This window comes from Macaca thibetana, chromosome X (genome assembly GCF_024542745.1).
Source record: "Macaca thibetana thibetana isolate TM-01 chromosome X, ASM2454274v1, whole genome shotgun sequence".
Classification (NCBI taxonomy): domain Eukaryota; kingdom Metazoa; phylum Chordata; class Mammalia; order Primates; family Cercopithecidae; genus Macaca; species Macaca thibetana.
This window is the reverse complement of record NC_065598.1, coordinates 66,876,677-66,893,519: the sequence shown is the minus strand read 5'-3', so window position 1 is coordinate 66,893,519 and position 16,843 is coordinate 66,876,677. Positions and strand designations below refer to the sequence as shown.

General features: G+C 51.5%; 1 protein-coding gene and 1 pseudogene across 7 annotated transcripts in view; both read right to left on the bottom strand.

Annotated features, from left to right (window-relative positions):
- DLG3 (discs large MAGUK scaffold protein 3) overlaps positions 1-8,101 on the bottom strand; it is a 58,656-nt gene extending 50,555 nt beyond the window's left edge. For 4 of the 7 annotated variants that reach the window (XM_050776220.1, XM_050776221.1, XM_050776222.1 and 1 more), the window contains exons 1-8: positions 7,380-7,758; positions 4,312-4,365; positions 3,998-4,048; positions 3,478-3,602; positions 3,102-3,271; positions 2,656-2,792; positions 2,178-2,322; positions 943-1,102 (exon numbers count right to left, since the gene is read on the bottom strand). In XM_050776220.1, the coding sequence (XP_050632177.1) occupies positions 943-1,102; positions 2,178-2,322; positions 2,656-2,792; positions 3,102-3,271; positions 3,478-3,602; positions 3,998-4,048; positions 4,312-4,365; positions 7,380-7,736 (1,199 nt within the window). In that variant the 5' untranslated portion in view covers positions 7,737-7,758. Of the gene's footprint in view, positions 1-184; positions 659-942; positions 1,103-2,177; positions 2,323-2,655; positions 2,793-3,101; positions 3,272-3,477; positions 3,603-3,997; positions 4,049-4,311; positions 4,366-7,379 lie in introns of those variants that run through there. The other 3 variants (XM_050776225.1, XM_050776223.1, XM_050776226.1) reach the window with 3 other exon arrangements.
- LOC126947093 (uncharacterized) lies at positions 1,930-2,082 on the bottom strand (annotated as a pseudogene).
- Positions 8,102-16,843: the final 8,742 nt, after the last annotated feature.

Sequence of the window (16,843 nt, the reverse complement as noted above, 5' to 3'; positions counted from 1 at the left end):
CACAGTGCCATCAGCCCAACTCCCAGGGCACGTTCCCGGCCCACCGCCTTCACTTGTTACAAGCATCTTTCCTCGGAGGAGCCCAAAGCCCCAAGCAAGACTCTTCCTTTCTTGCTCCCAGTCTCAGGAGCGAGGCTCCCTCCCTGAGCTCCAGATGCTCTTGCTCCTAGCCCTCCACTCCTACCTGGCATCCCCTCCGGGCCGCAGGGAGCGGAGCGGCCAGGCCCACCTCTGCGAAGCCCTCCTCCAGGCCGAAGCGGAGGCGGAGCCCAAGCCCGTGGCCAAGCCGGGGCCCTTGGAGAACTTGCGGGCCCTCTCCATAGCTCCTCTGTCTCTCCCCCGGCCGCCTACCCTTCCGGCTCCACTGCTGCCTGCCCGCCAGCCTCCCCGGCCCCACCCTGCAAACCTGTCCCCCGGAACCCCGGCCGGCCCGACCAGTTCCAGGCCCCGCGCAGCCGCCGCCGCCGCCGCCGCCGCCAGCGGGGCGGGGCGGGGCCGTTGCCGGCGAGGCCACCGGGCCGGTCAGAGTCCCGCCAGCCTCACCGGCTGAACTACTTTCTTCCCTAATTTGAAATGGTTGCAGCAGAGCGGGCTGCAACTATCTCAGGGCAGGAAACTCCGCTGCCCTCACCTCCTCAGCCCCCTAAAACACTCCACCCCATCGTTTCTTTATCTGCACTTTTGGACCGGGGCCACTCACTCGGCACTCCCCCTGATGGTAGAACTTGTCCCTGCAGCCACTTCTGTCCCTCTCTAGGTCCCCAAGGCCTGAGAGAGGGCCTCGGACCCCAAAGCCGGGAGTGATGAGGGTCTTACCCTCTTCTTTTCCATACTACAAGGAGCCTGTGGCCGGCCAGAAACGGAGAAACGGATTCCTCCCCTCCCCAATTTCTGGGTAGATTGAATGGGATGTTGAGTGGGGGGGGAGCGGGTTGGTCTTACCTGGTGAAGTCCTCCTCAGCCAGCATGTGCCTGGGAATAGGAGAGTAGCGGGTGGGGGGAACCTGAGGAGGAGCAGGGTAGCTGACCTTGCTCTCCACAGCCCCGAGATAACCCAGGCTGGAATTATGGCTTATGTGGTTGTCAGCCAAGGCAGTAAAAGCTGGAATCCAGAAAGGGAGACAAAAGTTCAGAGACTGGTCGAGGCAGGTACCCCAAACTCCTCCAAGGACTTTCCCCCACAGCCCACTTCAGGTGCAAAAGAGACTCAGGGATGCTGATTCCTCAGGCCGCACCTCCCCACTCCATCCACCCGCCACCCAGGGTTCCTCCTCCGCAGTCCCTTTCTAAATCCTTGGCTCACTCCTGTGAGTCTTAGAAAGAGCTGAAGTCAAGGCAGTCTACAAAGAAAGGCATGACTAGAGGTGTGACTAATAATAATCCCTCACATCTCTATAGCCTAATACAGTTTTCCAAGGGCTTTCTCATCCATGATCTCATTTGATCCTTGCAGCAGTCCTATGAGGAAGGCAGCACATACATCATTAGCTCCTTTTTGCCAAAGAGGAAACAAAAAACAGGTGAAAGGGACTTGTCTAAGGGCACCCAGCTCTAAGGGACAGAGCTGGGGGCCGGGCACGGTGGTTCACGCCTGTAATCCCAGCACTTTGGGAGTCCGAGGCGGGCGGATCACGAGGTCAGGAGATTGAGACCATCCTGGCCAACATGGAGAAACCCCGTCTCTACTAAAAATACAAAAAATCAGCCAGGTGTGGTGGCAGGCGCCTGTAGTCCCAGCTACTCGGGAGGCTGAGGCAGGAGAATTGCTTGCACCTGGGAGGCGGAGGTTGCAGTGAGCCAAGATCGTGCCACTGCACTCCACCCTGGCAACAGAGCGAGACTCTGTCTCAAATAAACAAACAAAAAAACAAAGACAGACCTGGGATCCGGACTCACTTCTGTGCACTATCCTCTGCAGCTTCTCTTTTTCCTCTTTTTAAAATTCACTGTCCATAGAAGTTGTCAAAAATTGCCAATGCTGACTCTATGGCAAGTCTTCACGGTGGGGCACTGAGTAAAGTTTTCAATTAATAATAATGGCACCTCAGATAAACCTTATTGGCTGCTACAGTGAGCAAAGCTGCTTGGCCTGTCTTAACAAGGGGTATGAACTTCTTCCCCTCCAGAAACCAGGGGACAGAGCTTTAGGCCAGGGACAGGGGCTGATGAGTACGTACTGCTGGCGTAGTCAGGGGGAGCGTACATGTCGTTGAGGTGGAGGCTGCCTGGCTTGGCCACCTTCAAATACACCATATCAGATGTGTTCTTCAGTGAGGCCACAGCTTCCTCGTGCCTCACATCCTGCAGATTGGTGTTGTTCACCTAGAAGACGAGAGGCCTCAGGCTGGGACTTGGGAGAAGGAGAGGCTTCTCCAGGGAACCCGAGGGATGCCTTTTCAGTGAAATTCAACAGCATGCTAACAGAGGCCCAAGTATAGCGCTGTGAGGAGCGGAGGCAGGAAGTAGGGGATAGGGCAAGACCCTGGCCACAGAAAGAAGTAGGGCCTTTGTATCTGGGCAAACACAACACAGATGATAACTCTTGAAATTCCCCCATGATGCCTCATCCCTGAGTGAGGTTTAGGCAGAGTGAGGGGTACTGGAGCTCCTCCTCCCTACCCTACCATTTGGGCATCCCCGTGAAGTCTGTCTCACCGCCAGCAGCCGGTCCCCGATCTGTAGGCGTCCATCCTTCTGAGCAGCACCCCCCTCAATGATCTTGGTGATGTAGATGCTGTTGTCTCCTGGGATGTGCTGGTTGCCAATACCCCCAGCAATGCTGAAACCCAGGCCTGAGTGGAAGCCAGCAGGGGGTAGGAGAGGCCCACAAGGAGAGGTTAAAGTGTTGTCGATCCCAAATCCAAGCCCCCTCCCCCAGCCAACCCACTGGCCCCACAGGAGCTCCCTCCGGGGGATCCAAACACTAAGCTGCCATCCCCAGATGAGTAAGGGTGAGGCCTGAGGTCAAAAAAGTAGGCTGTGAGTTGGAACAGGGGGAGTCAGGCAAGGAGTAAGGCCATTCCCTTCCAATTCCCTATGGGGCCAGATGGGATCTGGGGCCTAGGGCTCTGGCTGGAGCACAGGAACCTGGAGGGCCGCACCTTTGGGCCCTTTGAGCAGGTTGACCTCCATGATGGTCTCAGGTGGAGGCTGTCGTCTCCGCACCACCAATCGCACCACAGGGCCTGCCTCCTTCAGCGCCTCCACCGCCCGGCTGTGTACCACCTCCGACACGTCCACCTCATTCACCCGCAGCACACAGTCATTCACCCTGTGGGGGAAGCCCGAGACGCATGACACTGTGCCCCCACCCCTCCACCCCCTCTCCCGCTTCCTCCCACTTCTCTGTCCTCCCCTCCTCTGCCCTCCCACCCTGCCCTCAGATCTAATGGAAGGGTCATCCTGCCAGGCAGGCTTTCCTCCCCTCATCTCTATCCTGTCCTTGCCACCCACAACCCTGCTTCCAGGCCATCTCACCCCAGCCTCCCATCCATGGCAGCTGCTCCACCAGGGATAATCTTGGTAATAAAGATGCCAGGGTCATCAGGGACATGGGGATTGTCGATGCCACCTGCAATACTGAAGCCCAGGCCAGAGTTGCCCTGCAGAAGTGGGAAGAAAGGCACAGTCTGTTCTCTCTGAGGGCAAAAAAGAGAGTTCTGGGTACCCCATCTCCCCTTATGTCCCAGAGCTAGTTCTCCAGGTCTCAGAAGGGGCCATGGCAGGCTGGGCACATTTGTCAGAAACCCGGCCTCTGCTGACCATTCTGGGAAACCCATCCCCTCCCCAATACCCCAGGCCTCAGTGAACAAGGTCAATTAATATTTGCTAGTGAGTTGATTGATTGATGCAGTGAAGCGGCCTCTGAGGGCCGCTGTTTCTCCATCCTCTTAATGCAGGTCCCCCCATGGGTCTTGAAACCATGATTCGGGGGTCTCCCCTCTCCTGGCTCCAACCCTCTCCTTCCCTTTCCGCTTTTCCCCACTGGCAGACTCACCCGCTCAAGTACAATTTCCTCATATTTGAACATGCCATCGCTGCCATTCACCTAGGGGGAGACACAGGCAATTCCCTCAGTGCCCCCTGCCCTTCCAGTCATCTGCCCCTTGGTCAATCTGCCTCCTCCCCTACTCCCACAATGTAGAAGAGCCCAAGTGCACCCCAGGTCACCTCTTGGCCACAGATGAGGACAGGCTAACCCGGAAGAGGCCACTCCCCACTCACCCCCCACCCCTGCTTTGCTTCCAAACCCAGCCGCTCATTTAGCCCAGATCAATTGTCTGAGACTGAGCCAGCCAGTGATGCACTCACCGAGAGGCTGGGCTTCAGTGCCTCGGGGTTCACTAGGAGGAGTGCAGGGCTGGCCTAAGGGGGATGGCAGAGATGGAGCATGGCGGGCAAACCATGCCACACCCAGTTTCCATAGGGGATACCCAGTGGCCTAGACAGATAGCCCTTCCCCTTCTGAACCACAGTTCTCCCTGACTGGGGGATCATAGACTCCCACTGTGCCCGAACTGGAAGGACAGCAGACATCATCTTGTCCTATCCCCTTCATGTGACAGTAGGTGACACGGAGGCCCAGAGAGGACATGGGATGTGCCTAAGGGCACACTGGGAGTTAGCGGCAGAGCAATGGGATCTCTAGGTGTTCTTTTGATTACAGTAAGCTCTTAAGGCCCTTGATGTTTTGGTCACTCATCCCCATACCCCAGCAGAGCTCATGGGAGAAAGGACAGTTGCCCCACTTTGGAGCACCTCGTGAGTCTTCACTCTATACCTCCTTCTTGGACTCCAGGAACCCAATTCCTCAAATAGGCAGAAGGAGTCAAAGTCCTAATCCATTTTCTACCAAAGGATTTTTGGCCCTGAGCCCTTCGTGTTTCTCAGCAGAAAGGGTGAGGGTGGGAGCTGGTCAGGAGTCAGAGACAAAGCCGAGGGTGGGACTGGAGCAAGGTAAACAAGATTCCCCATGAGGGAGAAGTTGGTGACCCACAGACTGACTGGCAGCAGAGTCCGTGGTCTTCAATATGCAGTAGCCATGCAAGAAGAGGCAAGGGAAGGGGTCAGAAACACAGGGGTGATTTGACCAACCCACAGAGATGGCCTCCCAGACAGGACATGTGTGTATCCATTTGTCAAGTGAAAATGTGATTCTGGACATACAAGCAGCACCTGCCTGCTAGCTCTCACTCTTACCTCCAAGAATGGAAAAGCCCTCTTGCCTGTCTCCCCAGGGATCCTGGCACCCCTCCCCCACCTTTCTCTGGCTATGTTGTCCCTTCCCTGACCTCTGGCCTCCTCCTCAGAAGCGGGGAGCTGGAAACCAGGGTGGGGGCTCCTCCACATGTCCTGCTCTGCTTCCCCCATCCCACCTCCACCCCACACAGCTTTGGCTTCAAGAAGCAGAGAGGAGGAGACGGGGAGAGGACTAGCTTGTCATGCCTCCACCATTTCTGGGCTGGCCCTACAGCTGTGGGACTTGGTGGGAGGACTCCAGCTGCAGCCTCACCCTGGTCTGTGACCCCAGGGAGAAGAACTGAAGGCTCTTTAGAGACCCGAAACCAATACAGCTGCCTTAAGTACCATGCAACAGACACAAGCAAAAGGACACCCATGTGGCTCTTGTGTGCATTTGGTGTACCATGTGTGCCCACATGTGACAAGCCAGGCCTCAAGCCCAGCCCAAGTGGTACCCAGAGGCTTCCCGTTCCCCGTGGTACACCCTCTAGCTCCCACCCCTACTCAGGGACCTTGTTCTCAGGGCCAAGAGCCATCCGGGGATCAGCCCTGGCAAAGAAACCTTGGCCAATTGGCCCAGCCTGGGATTGCCACCTGTCTCCCAGCCAGGCAGGACAAGCATAAGAGGGTGTTTGCAAGGGAAAGGCCTCCAGGACAGAGGGGGCAAAGGAGAGAGAGGGACTCGCTGGAAAGGGCAAGAGGCCAAGGCAAGGGATGTGGGGAAGCAGTAAGTGTGGACAGACAGAAGGCCAGAACCGAGGGCTCTTCTCCCCAGGAAGTCCCCACCTTTGCCTCTGAGTGAGAGCACATCCTATCCCCAGAGGGCAGAGGCAGCCAGAACGGTCACCAGCTTGGGGAAGTCATCACCTGCCCTCAACAGCAAAGCCTCCTCTTCCTCTCTCCCCATCCTAGGAGCTGCAGAGCCAGATAACCAGACAGGCCCTCCGCCTTGCGTGCCAGGGACCTGGCTCTGCCAGCCCAGCCTCCATTTTGCTGCTTCTCCCACAGATGCTCCTTCCATTTTCTAAGCTGGCAGTTTAGGCTGGGAGTGGAAGCCGGAGTTGTGCCCAGCACCCAGGGGCTCCCAAGCTGTGCCAAGTCAAGGCTGGGGGGGCTAAGCCCTCTCACATCTGGAGGTACCCAAGGGGGACATGCCCCACTGGGGCCAGTCCCTGCACCAGGGCAGCTGCCCCTTGCCGGCTCCAGGCACCATGCCTGCTCTAGAGCAAGGAAGCTTGCTTCAGTTCCTTCAGATCTCCCCCCCCCCCCGCCACCCCACCCCGGCACACACACTTCAGAGCTGCTTGGACAAAAGAGTCTGTCCTTCTCAGCAGCCTCTCAGCCTTGCTTGGGACGTGTCTCTCGCCTCCTTCCTCTCCCCTCCCTTGCCTGTCAATCGCCTCTCCCCAGAGACAACACACACACACACACACACACACACACCAGGCACACGCGTGCACACTCTTGCAGCCACATGCTCACACACATATACATGTAGCCACACACACAAACACAGCCATCCCTGCAGCCTCCTCTACAGAGACCTCTCCACATTCAGAGTGACATCTCCACACATCCATGTGCACATCCACACACAAAGGGACTGGGACGGAGAGGGACTCATGGCATCGAGGGATGAAGCTCAGTGAGCCAGGCACATGGGCTCCTCCACACGGATTCCCGGCAGCTCCACTGTCTTCCTCCACACACCCCAACATACATACACACACATATGTCCCCCCTACGCAGAGCACCATGCCCCCTCCTCCCCTCCTGTGGAGACACACACCACACACAGCCCCCGCAGAACCTCCCGCCCCCTGCCAGACACAGAGACACTGCCAAACCCCCACAGAGACAAACCCAATTCCCCCACACAGGAAAATGTGCCCCTCCACCATGCCCTTACCCCCTGACACACACGGCTCCTCCCAATCTCCTTCTAATGGAGACCCCCAAACAGACACACACAGGGAACCACACATTTCCCACCACCTCTCTTTGCCCAGCTGCAATGCTAGGGCTCGGGGTCCACAGGCTTGGAGCCCCAGCGACCCCTACTGCATCCCAGGCCTCTAGGCCCCCACTCTCCAGCCCTCCTGGGTTGCCCCACCGCTCCCCCCGCCGCTGGTCCATACCTGCTCATACCAGTCCCGGTTGGTACAGGTGCACTCTGGCCACCAGCTGGGGCCGCTGCCGTTGAGTTTGGGGGTGCTCTTGCCCGGGACTGGCTTAGGAGGCACCGGCCCCACATCCCGGCCGGTGGGGATGAGCTTGGCCTTGGTGCGAGGGGTGGGGGTGGCCCCCGCCTGCGAGGGCAAGGTCTGCGAGCTGTAGCCCCCATAACCCGCGCTGGCGCCGTTGCCCCCACCTGGCCCGTAGGGGTCGGGGACCTGCCAGTCCCCGTAGCCCGGAGGCTCGAGGCGCCGCAGGGCGGCCAGGCGGGTCACCTCATAGCACTCAGGGCACTTACAGCAGTGCTGGTGCTTGTGCATGGCACTGCCCCCCGCGGCTCGGACCCCCCAGCCGACGCCGGTTTCCACGCCGCCGCCACCGCCGCCGCCACCGCCGCCGCCGCCGGGCTCCCGGGCACACTCACACTGCTCGGACCAAGAAGGGGGGGGCACCCGTGGGGGCGCCCGGGCTGAGCGGGGCCTGGGGCCGGGCGGGCGTCCCGGGGCCTCAGCCCCCACGCTGCCCCGCACCCACGGCTCCCCCTCCAGCACTGGCGGCTCCGTGTCGCCGGTCGTGGCTCCTGGGCCGAGGCCCAGCGGCAAAGAAGAAGCGGGAGCTCAAGCAGAGACTGGGTGCTGTGAGGACCGCTTCTGCTCTGGTCCCCAGGATGGATCTGAGTGGAGTCAAGAGCATCTCTCCCTGGCTCCCTTCTCAGTTGATTCCAGCCAATCAGCGCGCAGAGGCAGGCAGCGGCAGCGGCAGCGGTAGGAATGCTAAACAGCGGCTCCTTAAAGGAACAGAGGCAGTGGCGCCCCCAGGCGCAGCCCCAGCTCCCCCAGTCTCTAGGGAACTGTTGGCCCTAAGGTGGGGGCAGAGGACGTGGGCCACCAGAGAGCTCAGGCACCCGATCTTGTGCCCTTATATCGCCAATTTTAGCCTGTCCTCTGCCCACTCCACCCCATCCCACTTCCAAGAGGGAGTTGCAGGAAGATGCTCAATGGGTCCCCAGGCTTGCCCTGAGCTGGGGCCACCAGAAGTAAAGACGAGGTAGCAGGATGGACAGAAGGGACGTTGGAGCAGAGTGAGGGAGGTGCTTTCTCTTACAGGGGACCAAGGAAGAAAGCAGCATATGAGGCCCGCTGTCCTGTCAATACCTCCTCCACAAGACTATTGTTCTATCTCTAGGCCCTGAAATTACTGTGACCTCACACTTGACCTTCTACCATCACCAGTAAGGAACTCAACCCTAGAACAGGGATTAACACAAAGCTCTAAGTCCTTGTCCCTGGCCCACAAACCCCTATCTCCTCCACTCCACCCCTGCATGGTTATGATGGGGGAAGGAACTTCAGGATATCAAGATGAGAGTCCAGGACAGGTGAAAAGGTAAGAAGGGATTTGAAGGAGAGAAACCCTTCTGTGGGTCTGGAATTGAGCTTAGGAATACTTGTCCAAGGACATCTCCTTACCTTCTCCTGGCTCAGCTTGTCGGGGGAATGGAGGAAGGATGACGTACATGAAAGACTATCTTTTTTGCAGTTCTTGTTTTGTTTTTAGCTACCAATTATTGGGTCTTTACAATGTCCTAAGTGCATAACATGCAAACCCAAATCCTACCAAGCTGATGCTATTATTATCTTCATTTTACCAATGAGAAATTGAGGCTCAAAGATATTAACACAGCTAGGTAACACAGCTGGAAGTGACAGAATCAGGATGCAAATCCTGATTATTTGACTCCAGAGTCCATGCTGTGAACCACTCTAGTACGACAGGTCTATTCTAAGTTCTCCTGCAGAATTTACATCTCAGTTCAATTCAGCAAATATTCATTGAGCACCTACTCCATGCAAGACCTTGACCTAGGTATTAGGGATACAGAGATTCTTTTCTTTTCTTTTCTTTCTTTCTTTTTTTTTTTTTTTTTTTTTTTTTTTTGAGACGGATTCTCATTCTGTCACCCAGGCCGGAGTGCAGTGGTGTGATCTCAGTTCATTGCAACCTCAGCTTCCCAGGTTCAAACGATTCTCCTGCCTCAGCCTCCCAAGTAGCCAGGACTACAGGCTCCTGCCACCATGCCCGGCTAATTTTTGTATTTTCCTTGTAGAGACAGGGTTTCATCATGTTGGCCAGGCTGGTTTCGAACTCCCAACGTCAAGTGATCCACCCACCTTGGCCTCCCAAAGCGCTGGGATTACAGGTGTGATCCACCATGCCCGGCCCTCAGAGATTCACCATTAATTCAACAAATATGCATGGAACACTTGCTATGTGCCAGACACTGTTGTAGGATTTGGGGATATAGCAGCAAACAAAATAAAACAGAACAAACAGAACAAATCCCTGCCCTTGGGGAGCTTACCTCCTAGTGAGAGGACACAGACAAAAATAAACACAATAAATACGTGAATTATGTAGTACAATAGGTCCTCATTTAATGTTGTTGGTAGATCCTTGGAAACTGTGACTAACTGAAACAACGCATAACAAAACCAATTTTACCATAGGCTAATTAATATAAACAAGAGCTAAGTTCCTATGGCATATTTCTGGTCACAAAACATCACCAAGCTTCTAAATAAAGACCCAAAACACTTCTGATATTAAACATTGAAATAAATATGAGCTATGCACACATATAGAAAGATTAATGAAAATAAGTAAATAATTACCTAATTTTTGGTGAACCAGCGAGTGACAGCAGTGGAAGTGGTGGTGGGTTGAACCAAGGAATAAATGTATGCAAAGTGAAAATTGTGAGGAGCACCTCCCTACCACCATGCAGTTCAAAAGCAAACAATCACGAATATGGTGGACTCGATGAGCACTTTCTTACCTCACAGTTTACTGTGCATTTGTATGATTATCAACTACTTTACACATTTTTATTTTACAATACTTTGTATTCATCCATCCATCCATCTATCCATCCTTCCATGCATCCATCCATCCATTCATTCATTTTTCAATCTGCTTATTTCAGTTCAGGGTCAAGGGTGGCCAGAGCCTATCACAGCAGCTCAAGGTACAGGGCAGGAACCAATCCTGGACAGGATGCCATTCCGTCACAGGGTGCACTCACATACACACCCACACTCACTCACACTGGGACAATTTAGACATGCCAATTCACCTAACGTGCACTGGGATGTGGGAGGAAGCGCAGTACCCTGGAATACCCGGAGAAAACCCACACATACATGGGGAGAGTGTGCACACTCCACACAGACAGTGGCTCTGGCCAGGAATCATTTTAGTTTTTTCTTTTTTTTTTTCCCTCATCAATGTTATAACAAAATGATGTTGAAGAAAACAACATTATTCAAAGACGTGCTGTGTATATGGTGATAAGTGCCATGGAAAAAAGAAAAAGTAGAGCACAGTAAGATGGATTGGGAAAGGTAGGGGAGGATACCAAGTTGTGATTTTTTTTTCAAGTTTTTTGCCCCCACAGTTTAATATGAAAGTTTTCAAACATACAGAAAAATTCAAAGAATTTTACAGTGAACACCCAATTACCCACCGCCCAGGATTCTCATTAACATTTTGCTATGCTTGCTTTATCATATATCTCTCCTCCACATATCCTCTCCAACATTTTTAAAAATGAAAATTTACAAACATACTAAAATATTGGAAGAATAATACGGTGGGCACCACTGTATGTCTTCCTCATCAAGTCAACAATTTGACTTGTTTTGACTTGTTATATTTGCTCTATCTATGTATCTATATATCTATCCATCTATCTATATTTTTTGAACAGTAGGTGTTGCTCACTCACTCAGGCTAGAGTGCAGGGGTATGATCATGGCTCACCATTATTCATCTGTAAGTTTCGATAACTTCCTTTAGCCATTCTTTGTTTGCTGGCAAGAAATTCTCTTAGCTTTCCTTTGTCTGAGAATGTCTTGATTTCCCCCTCATTTCTGAAGGATATTTTCACCAGATATAGCAGGCTGGAGTGCAGTGGTGTGACCATAGTTCACTGCAGCCTCGAAACTCCTGGCCTGAAAGTGATCCTCCTGTCTCAGTCTCCCAAGCAGGCTGCTGAGTAGGTGGGACTACAGGTGCACACCACGCCTGGTTAATTTTTTTATTTTTAGTAGAGACGAGGTCTCATTATGTTACCCAGGCTGGTCTCAAACTCCTGGCCTTGGGTAATCTTCCCGCCTTGGCCTCCCAAAGTATTGGAATTACAGGTATTAGCCACTGTGCCTGGCCACATTTGAATTCCTTTTCCTCTGTAGGTAAGGTGTTGTTTCTCTCTTGCTGCTTTCAAGTTTCCCATCTTTAGTTTTCAGAAGTTTGATTATGGTGTGCCTTGGGGTGAATTTGAGTTTATCCTATTTGGGGTTTGTTCAACTTCTTGAACCTGTTCATTTATGTCTTTTTCCAAATTTTCAGCCATTGTTTCTTGAGTAATTTTTTTTAGCCCCGTGCTCTTTCTCTTCCTCTTCCACATCTCCAATTACGTAAATGTTAAGTCCTTTGTTATAGTCCCAAGCATCCCTAAGGCTCTGTTCATTTTTTTTTTTCTTTGAGACTGGGTTTCATTTTGTCACCCAAGCTAGACTGCAGTGGCACAATCACAGCTTACTACAGCCCCGATCTCCGAAGCTCAGGTGATCCTCCCACCTCAGCCTCCTGAGTAGCTGGGACTACAGGTGTGCATCACCACATCCAGCTAATTTTTGTATTTTTAGTAGAGACAGGGTTTCGCCATGTTGCCCAAGCTGGTCTTGAACTCCTGGGCTCAAGTGATCTGCCCACCTCAGCCTCCCAAAGTGCTGAGATTACAGGCATGAGCCACTGTGCCCAACTCTGTTCATTTCTTTTTAAGTCTATTATTTTCTCATTGTTGTTCAGATCGGGTAATTTCTAATGTTCTATCTTTATGTTCACTGATTCTTTTCTCTATCCTCTCCATCCTCCTTTTGAGCTCATCCACTGAGTTTTTTAGTTTGGTTATTATAGTTTGTTATAAAGTTTTTTTTTTTTTTTTTTTTTTTTTTTTTGAGACGGAGTCTCGCTCTGTCACCCAGGCTGGAGTGCAGTGGCCAGATCTCAGCTCACTGCAAGCTCCGCCTCCCGGGTTTACGCCATTCTCCTGCCTCAGCCTCCCGAGTAGCTGGGACTACAGGAGCCCGCCACCTCGCCCGGCTAGTTTTTTGTATTTTTTAGTAGAGACGGGGTTTCACCGTGTTAGCCAGGATGGTCTCGATCTCCTGACCTCATGATCCACCCGTCTCGGCCTCCCAAAGTGCTGGGATTACAGGCTTGAGCCACCGCGCCCGGCCATAAAGTTTTATTTGATTCTTCATTGTATCTCTTATTTATTTGCCAAGACTTGCTATTTTTTAAATTTGTTTTAACCTTGTTTGTAATTGCTCATAGATTGCTCATAGAAGCATTTTTTTTTTTTTTTTCCTGTTGGCCACTTTAGAATCTTTGTCAGATAGTTGAAATCTTTCTCTTTCTCATTCAAATTGAAGGTCTCCTGGTTCTTGGTATAATGAGTGAATTTTTTTTTTTTTTTTTTTTTTTTTTTGGCGGAGTCTCGCTCTGTGGCCCAGGCTGGAGTGCAGTGGCCAGATCTCAGCTCACTGCAAGCTCCGCCTCCCGGGTTCACGCCATTCTCCTGCCTCAGCCTCCCGAGTAGCTGGGACTACAGGCGCCCGCTACCTCGCCCGGCTAGATTTTTTTTTGTATTTTTTAGTAGAGACGGGGTTTCACTGTGTTAGCCAGGATGGTCTTGATCTCCTGACCTCGTGATCCGCCCGTCTCGGCCTCCCAAAGTGCTGGGATTACAGGCTTGAGCCACCGCGCCCGGCCTTTTTTTTTTTTTTTTTTTTTTTTTTTTTTTTAAAGACACAGGGTCTCACTAGATTGCCCAAGCTGACCTTGAACTCCTGGGCTCAAGTGATTCTCCCAACTCAGCCTCCTGAGTAACTGGGACTATAGGTGCTGGGCTTAGATATGGAGTGATTTTTATTGCATCCTGGGAATTTCTGGATATTATAGTATGAGACTCTGGATTTCATTTACATCTTTTGTTTTTGGTAGGCTTCTTCTGACACCATTTTCATCAGAGGAAAGGGCCACTGCCTGGTTACTGACAGGTAGAGGTTCAAGTTCAATTTCCTTCCTTGGCCTTGGTTGGTAGGTGTAGTGGGGGCTTCTCCTTTTTACCGTACAGGGGTAAAAATTCCAGCTCCCTACTAGGCCTCCACTGATGCCTCCCTAGCTGGAAGGGGCAGAAGTGCCTTTTTACTGTTCCCCAGGTGGGCTTCCACTAACACCACAGTCAGGAGGTAGAGAGATTTTGGGAGGGGAGGAGAGGGAGGCTAGTGGCCTCACTAAATGATATGTTGTGGTGAAAGTCCTGACTCACCACCAGGCCTCCTCTGACACTGACACCACCCAACAGGAAGGGGGTCTTGTTATCCCTTGGGGATGGAAGTTTAGGCTGTATACTCAGCCTTCTCTGACACTACCCCAGAGTACGGGGGAGCCTGGCCAGAGTGAAACTCTGGGTTATCTACTTGGCCTTTGCTGGCTTGGGTGCAGCTACAGTTTTTTGTTTTTTTTTTTCTGTGGTGTGTGGTTGCAGTGGGTGGTTACTGTCTAAGAGTTTTCTGTCTGGCCAAACTCCATTTCCTGGTCTTATGGCTAGAGAGAACAGGCCAGTTATTGGTGTTTACATTTTTTTTTTTTCGTCTGTGCCCATTGGCATTTCCAGGCTGCTGGCTTCTCCAGTACCTGGTCTGGAATATTTGATGCAACAAGAAAACCCAGGGAACTCATCACCTCGAGTTCAGGTCACTGGGGTTCCTAGTTAGTCTGCCCCCTTCCTCTTCTTTCATAGTCTTCTCATGTTTGTCTTATATATAATGTCCAGAGTTTTAGCTGTACTTAGTGTGAGGAATAGGGAGAGGTGTGTCTATTCTAACTGGGTCCATAACTGGAAGTCTTCCATCTTTTTTTAAAAATTAACTACATCAAGTTTTTGAAGAGTGCCAGTCAGTTGTTTTGGATTTGTCTTTTTCCTCATGGTGTCATTTATCTCGTTCCTTTATACAGTACTCCCCCTCTTATTCATGGTTTTAACTTTCCATAGTTTCAGTTACCCATGGTCAACTGCAGTCTGAAAATATTAAATGGAAAGTTCCAGAAATAAACTTTTTATAAGTTTTTAACTGTATGCCGTTATGTAATGAAATCTTGTGCTGTCCTGCTCCATCTCACCCAGGATGTGAATCATCCCTTTGTCCAGTGTATCCACACTGCATACACTACACACCTATAAGTCACTTAGTAGCCATCTTGGTTATCACTTCAGAAAAATACAGTATACATAGGGTTTGGTACTATCTGCTGTTTCAGGCATCCACTGGGGATCTTGGAACATACTACCCATGGATAAAGGAGGACTACTGTACCCTGTATTTACTGTAAACTGGAAATTAAAATAGAGGGAATCTTAAATAGGTTGGTCAGGGTAGGCTTCACCAAAAACGTGGCATTTGAGCAAAGAATTGAGGAAGGTGAGGAAGTGAGCCATGCAGAAGAGTAAACCTGGCAAGGGGAGACCAGTGCAAAGGTCCTGGGTAAGGAGTGCAAAGGTCTTGGTAAGGAGTGCATCCGGCTTGCTCAAGGAACAGCAAGGAGAATCAAGTGGCTTTAACAGAGAGTAAGGAGGGGAGAATGCCAGGAGACAAGATCAGAGATTTAATAAGGGACCAGATTGTGTAGGACCTTGTAGACCAATGTAAAGATTTTGGCTTTCCTCTCAGAGAGATGGAGTGCCATTGGAGGGTTTTGTGCAGAGAACTGGCATGATGTGACTTGGGTTTAGCAGGATTGGTATAGCTTCTTTGCGGAGAACAGGCCATGGGGCGAGGGTGGAAGCAGTGAGACTAGTCAGGCAGCTGCTGAAATGATCCAGCTGAGAGGTGGTTGTGCCTTGGACCAGCATAGTAGCACCAGAGATGATGAGAAGTGGTTGGATTCTGGGTGTATGTTGAAGGGAGAGCTGAAAGGATTTGCTGACAGACTGGATACAAGGTGTGGTTCCAAGGATTTTTTGCCAGGACAACTGGAGATGTGAAATTGCCATCAATTGAGATAAGGACAGTTTTAGGAGGGGTCATTTTTTGGGGAAAAGGTCAGCTGTTCAGAAATGAGCATGTTGGGTTTGGGATGTTTATTAGATATCCAATTGGAGATGAACACAGGCCCTGTCACCAAGGTGCTCAAAGTGAGAGAAATGGAAATATGGAAGCAGATCATTACCATACCCGTGAAAAGCGGTATTTCAGGAGGGTGTATAGAAAAGCAAGCTATCAGTTCTGCTTGTTGGGGGGAAGGGGACTTAAGAAAAGTTTCACAAAGGAGATGATATTTTCAGTTTGGTCCCAAAGGGTGACTGGGCGTTCATTAGGCAGAAAAAAGAAATGTATTGTTTTCTGTACTCCTAGAACTGGCACACAGTGATTGCTCAATCAGAGCCAATCCAGTCACTATTTTTGTGTTTGGACATTACTTAACCTCTCTGAGACTTGGTATTGTAATCTGTGAAAAGGAAATAATCACAATGTTCTTGTGAGGGTTGAATGTAGAACACTTAGCACACTGCGTGGTACATAGTGGGTTAGTGTTAATTATGGTCAAATGAATGGATGAATATCTTCCTTAATGACCAAATCTAGGCTGGGCTGGTAACCCAGGAGCGTAGGCTTTTATATGATTAACAGTTTGTCAATAGAGATTGCTAGACTCCTTTCAACCTCTGAACTGCTCTGATTGAAAAATAAGCATTGATAAGCCTCGATTGAATGGAGAGGGTCAAACTGTCCTCCTCAGGCCCCTTCCTTATCCCCTTTTTTGTCCTATCCCCTTTAACAGGTTCCTTCCTCCCTTCCTCCCACCCTCCCTCTCTCTTCATTTTTTAATGATTGTGAGCAAAATCCCTTCAGATTCATAGTGAGCTTCTCCTCATTCCATAGGCTCCCTGCCGCTCAGACTGGACTGGGTTGACAAGGCTGGGAGGAGGTCGGCCACACTGAGACACTGTGACACTTAACTAGGGAACCCCCCTCCCAACTGCCAGGGCTCCAGTCTGAGACCCCAGGGAGACAGTCGCCCCCTACGGACCAAAAGCAGCCCCACACCGCTGCAGGCAGCTCTGGTTGCTAGGCAACCAGGCGATGGAGGACTTCAGGAAGGGATTTTCAAGCAGAGAGACCATTTCTCTCCCCTTCCACCGCCTCTCCTGCTCCTTCAGCAAATAGACGGGGTTGAGACCGCGGTCCACTGCTGTCTGATAAACTGGGCTCATTCTTGAAAATAGAGTTTCACTGGGTGACCTCCATTTTGTGTGTGGTGAAACGATCTCTCTTGCCCCAAACGTGGTTTCATCTGGGGG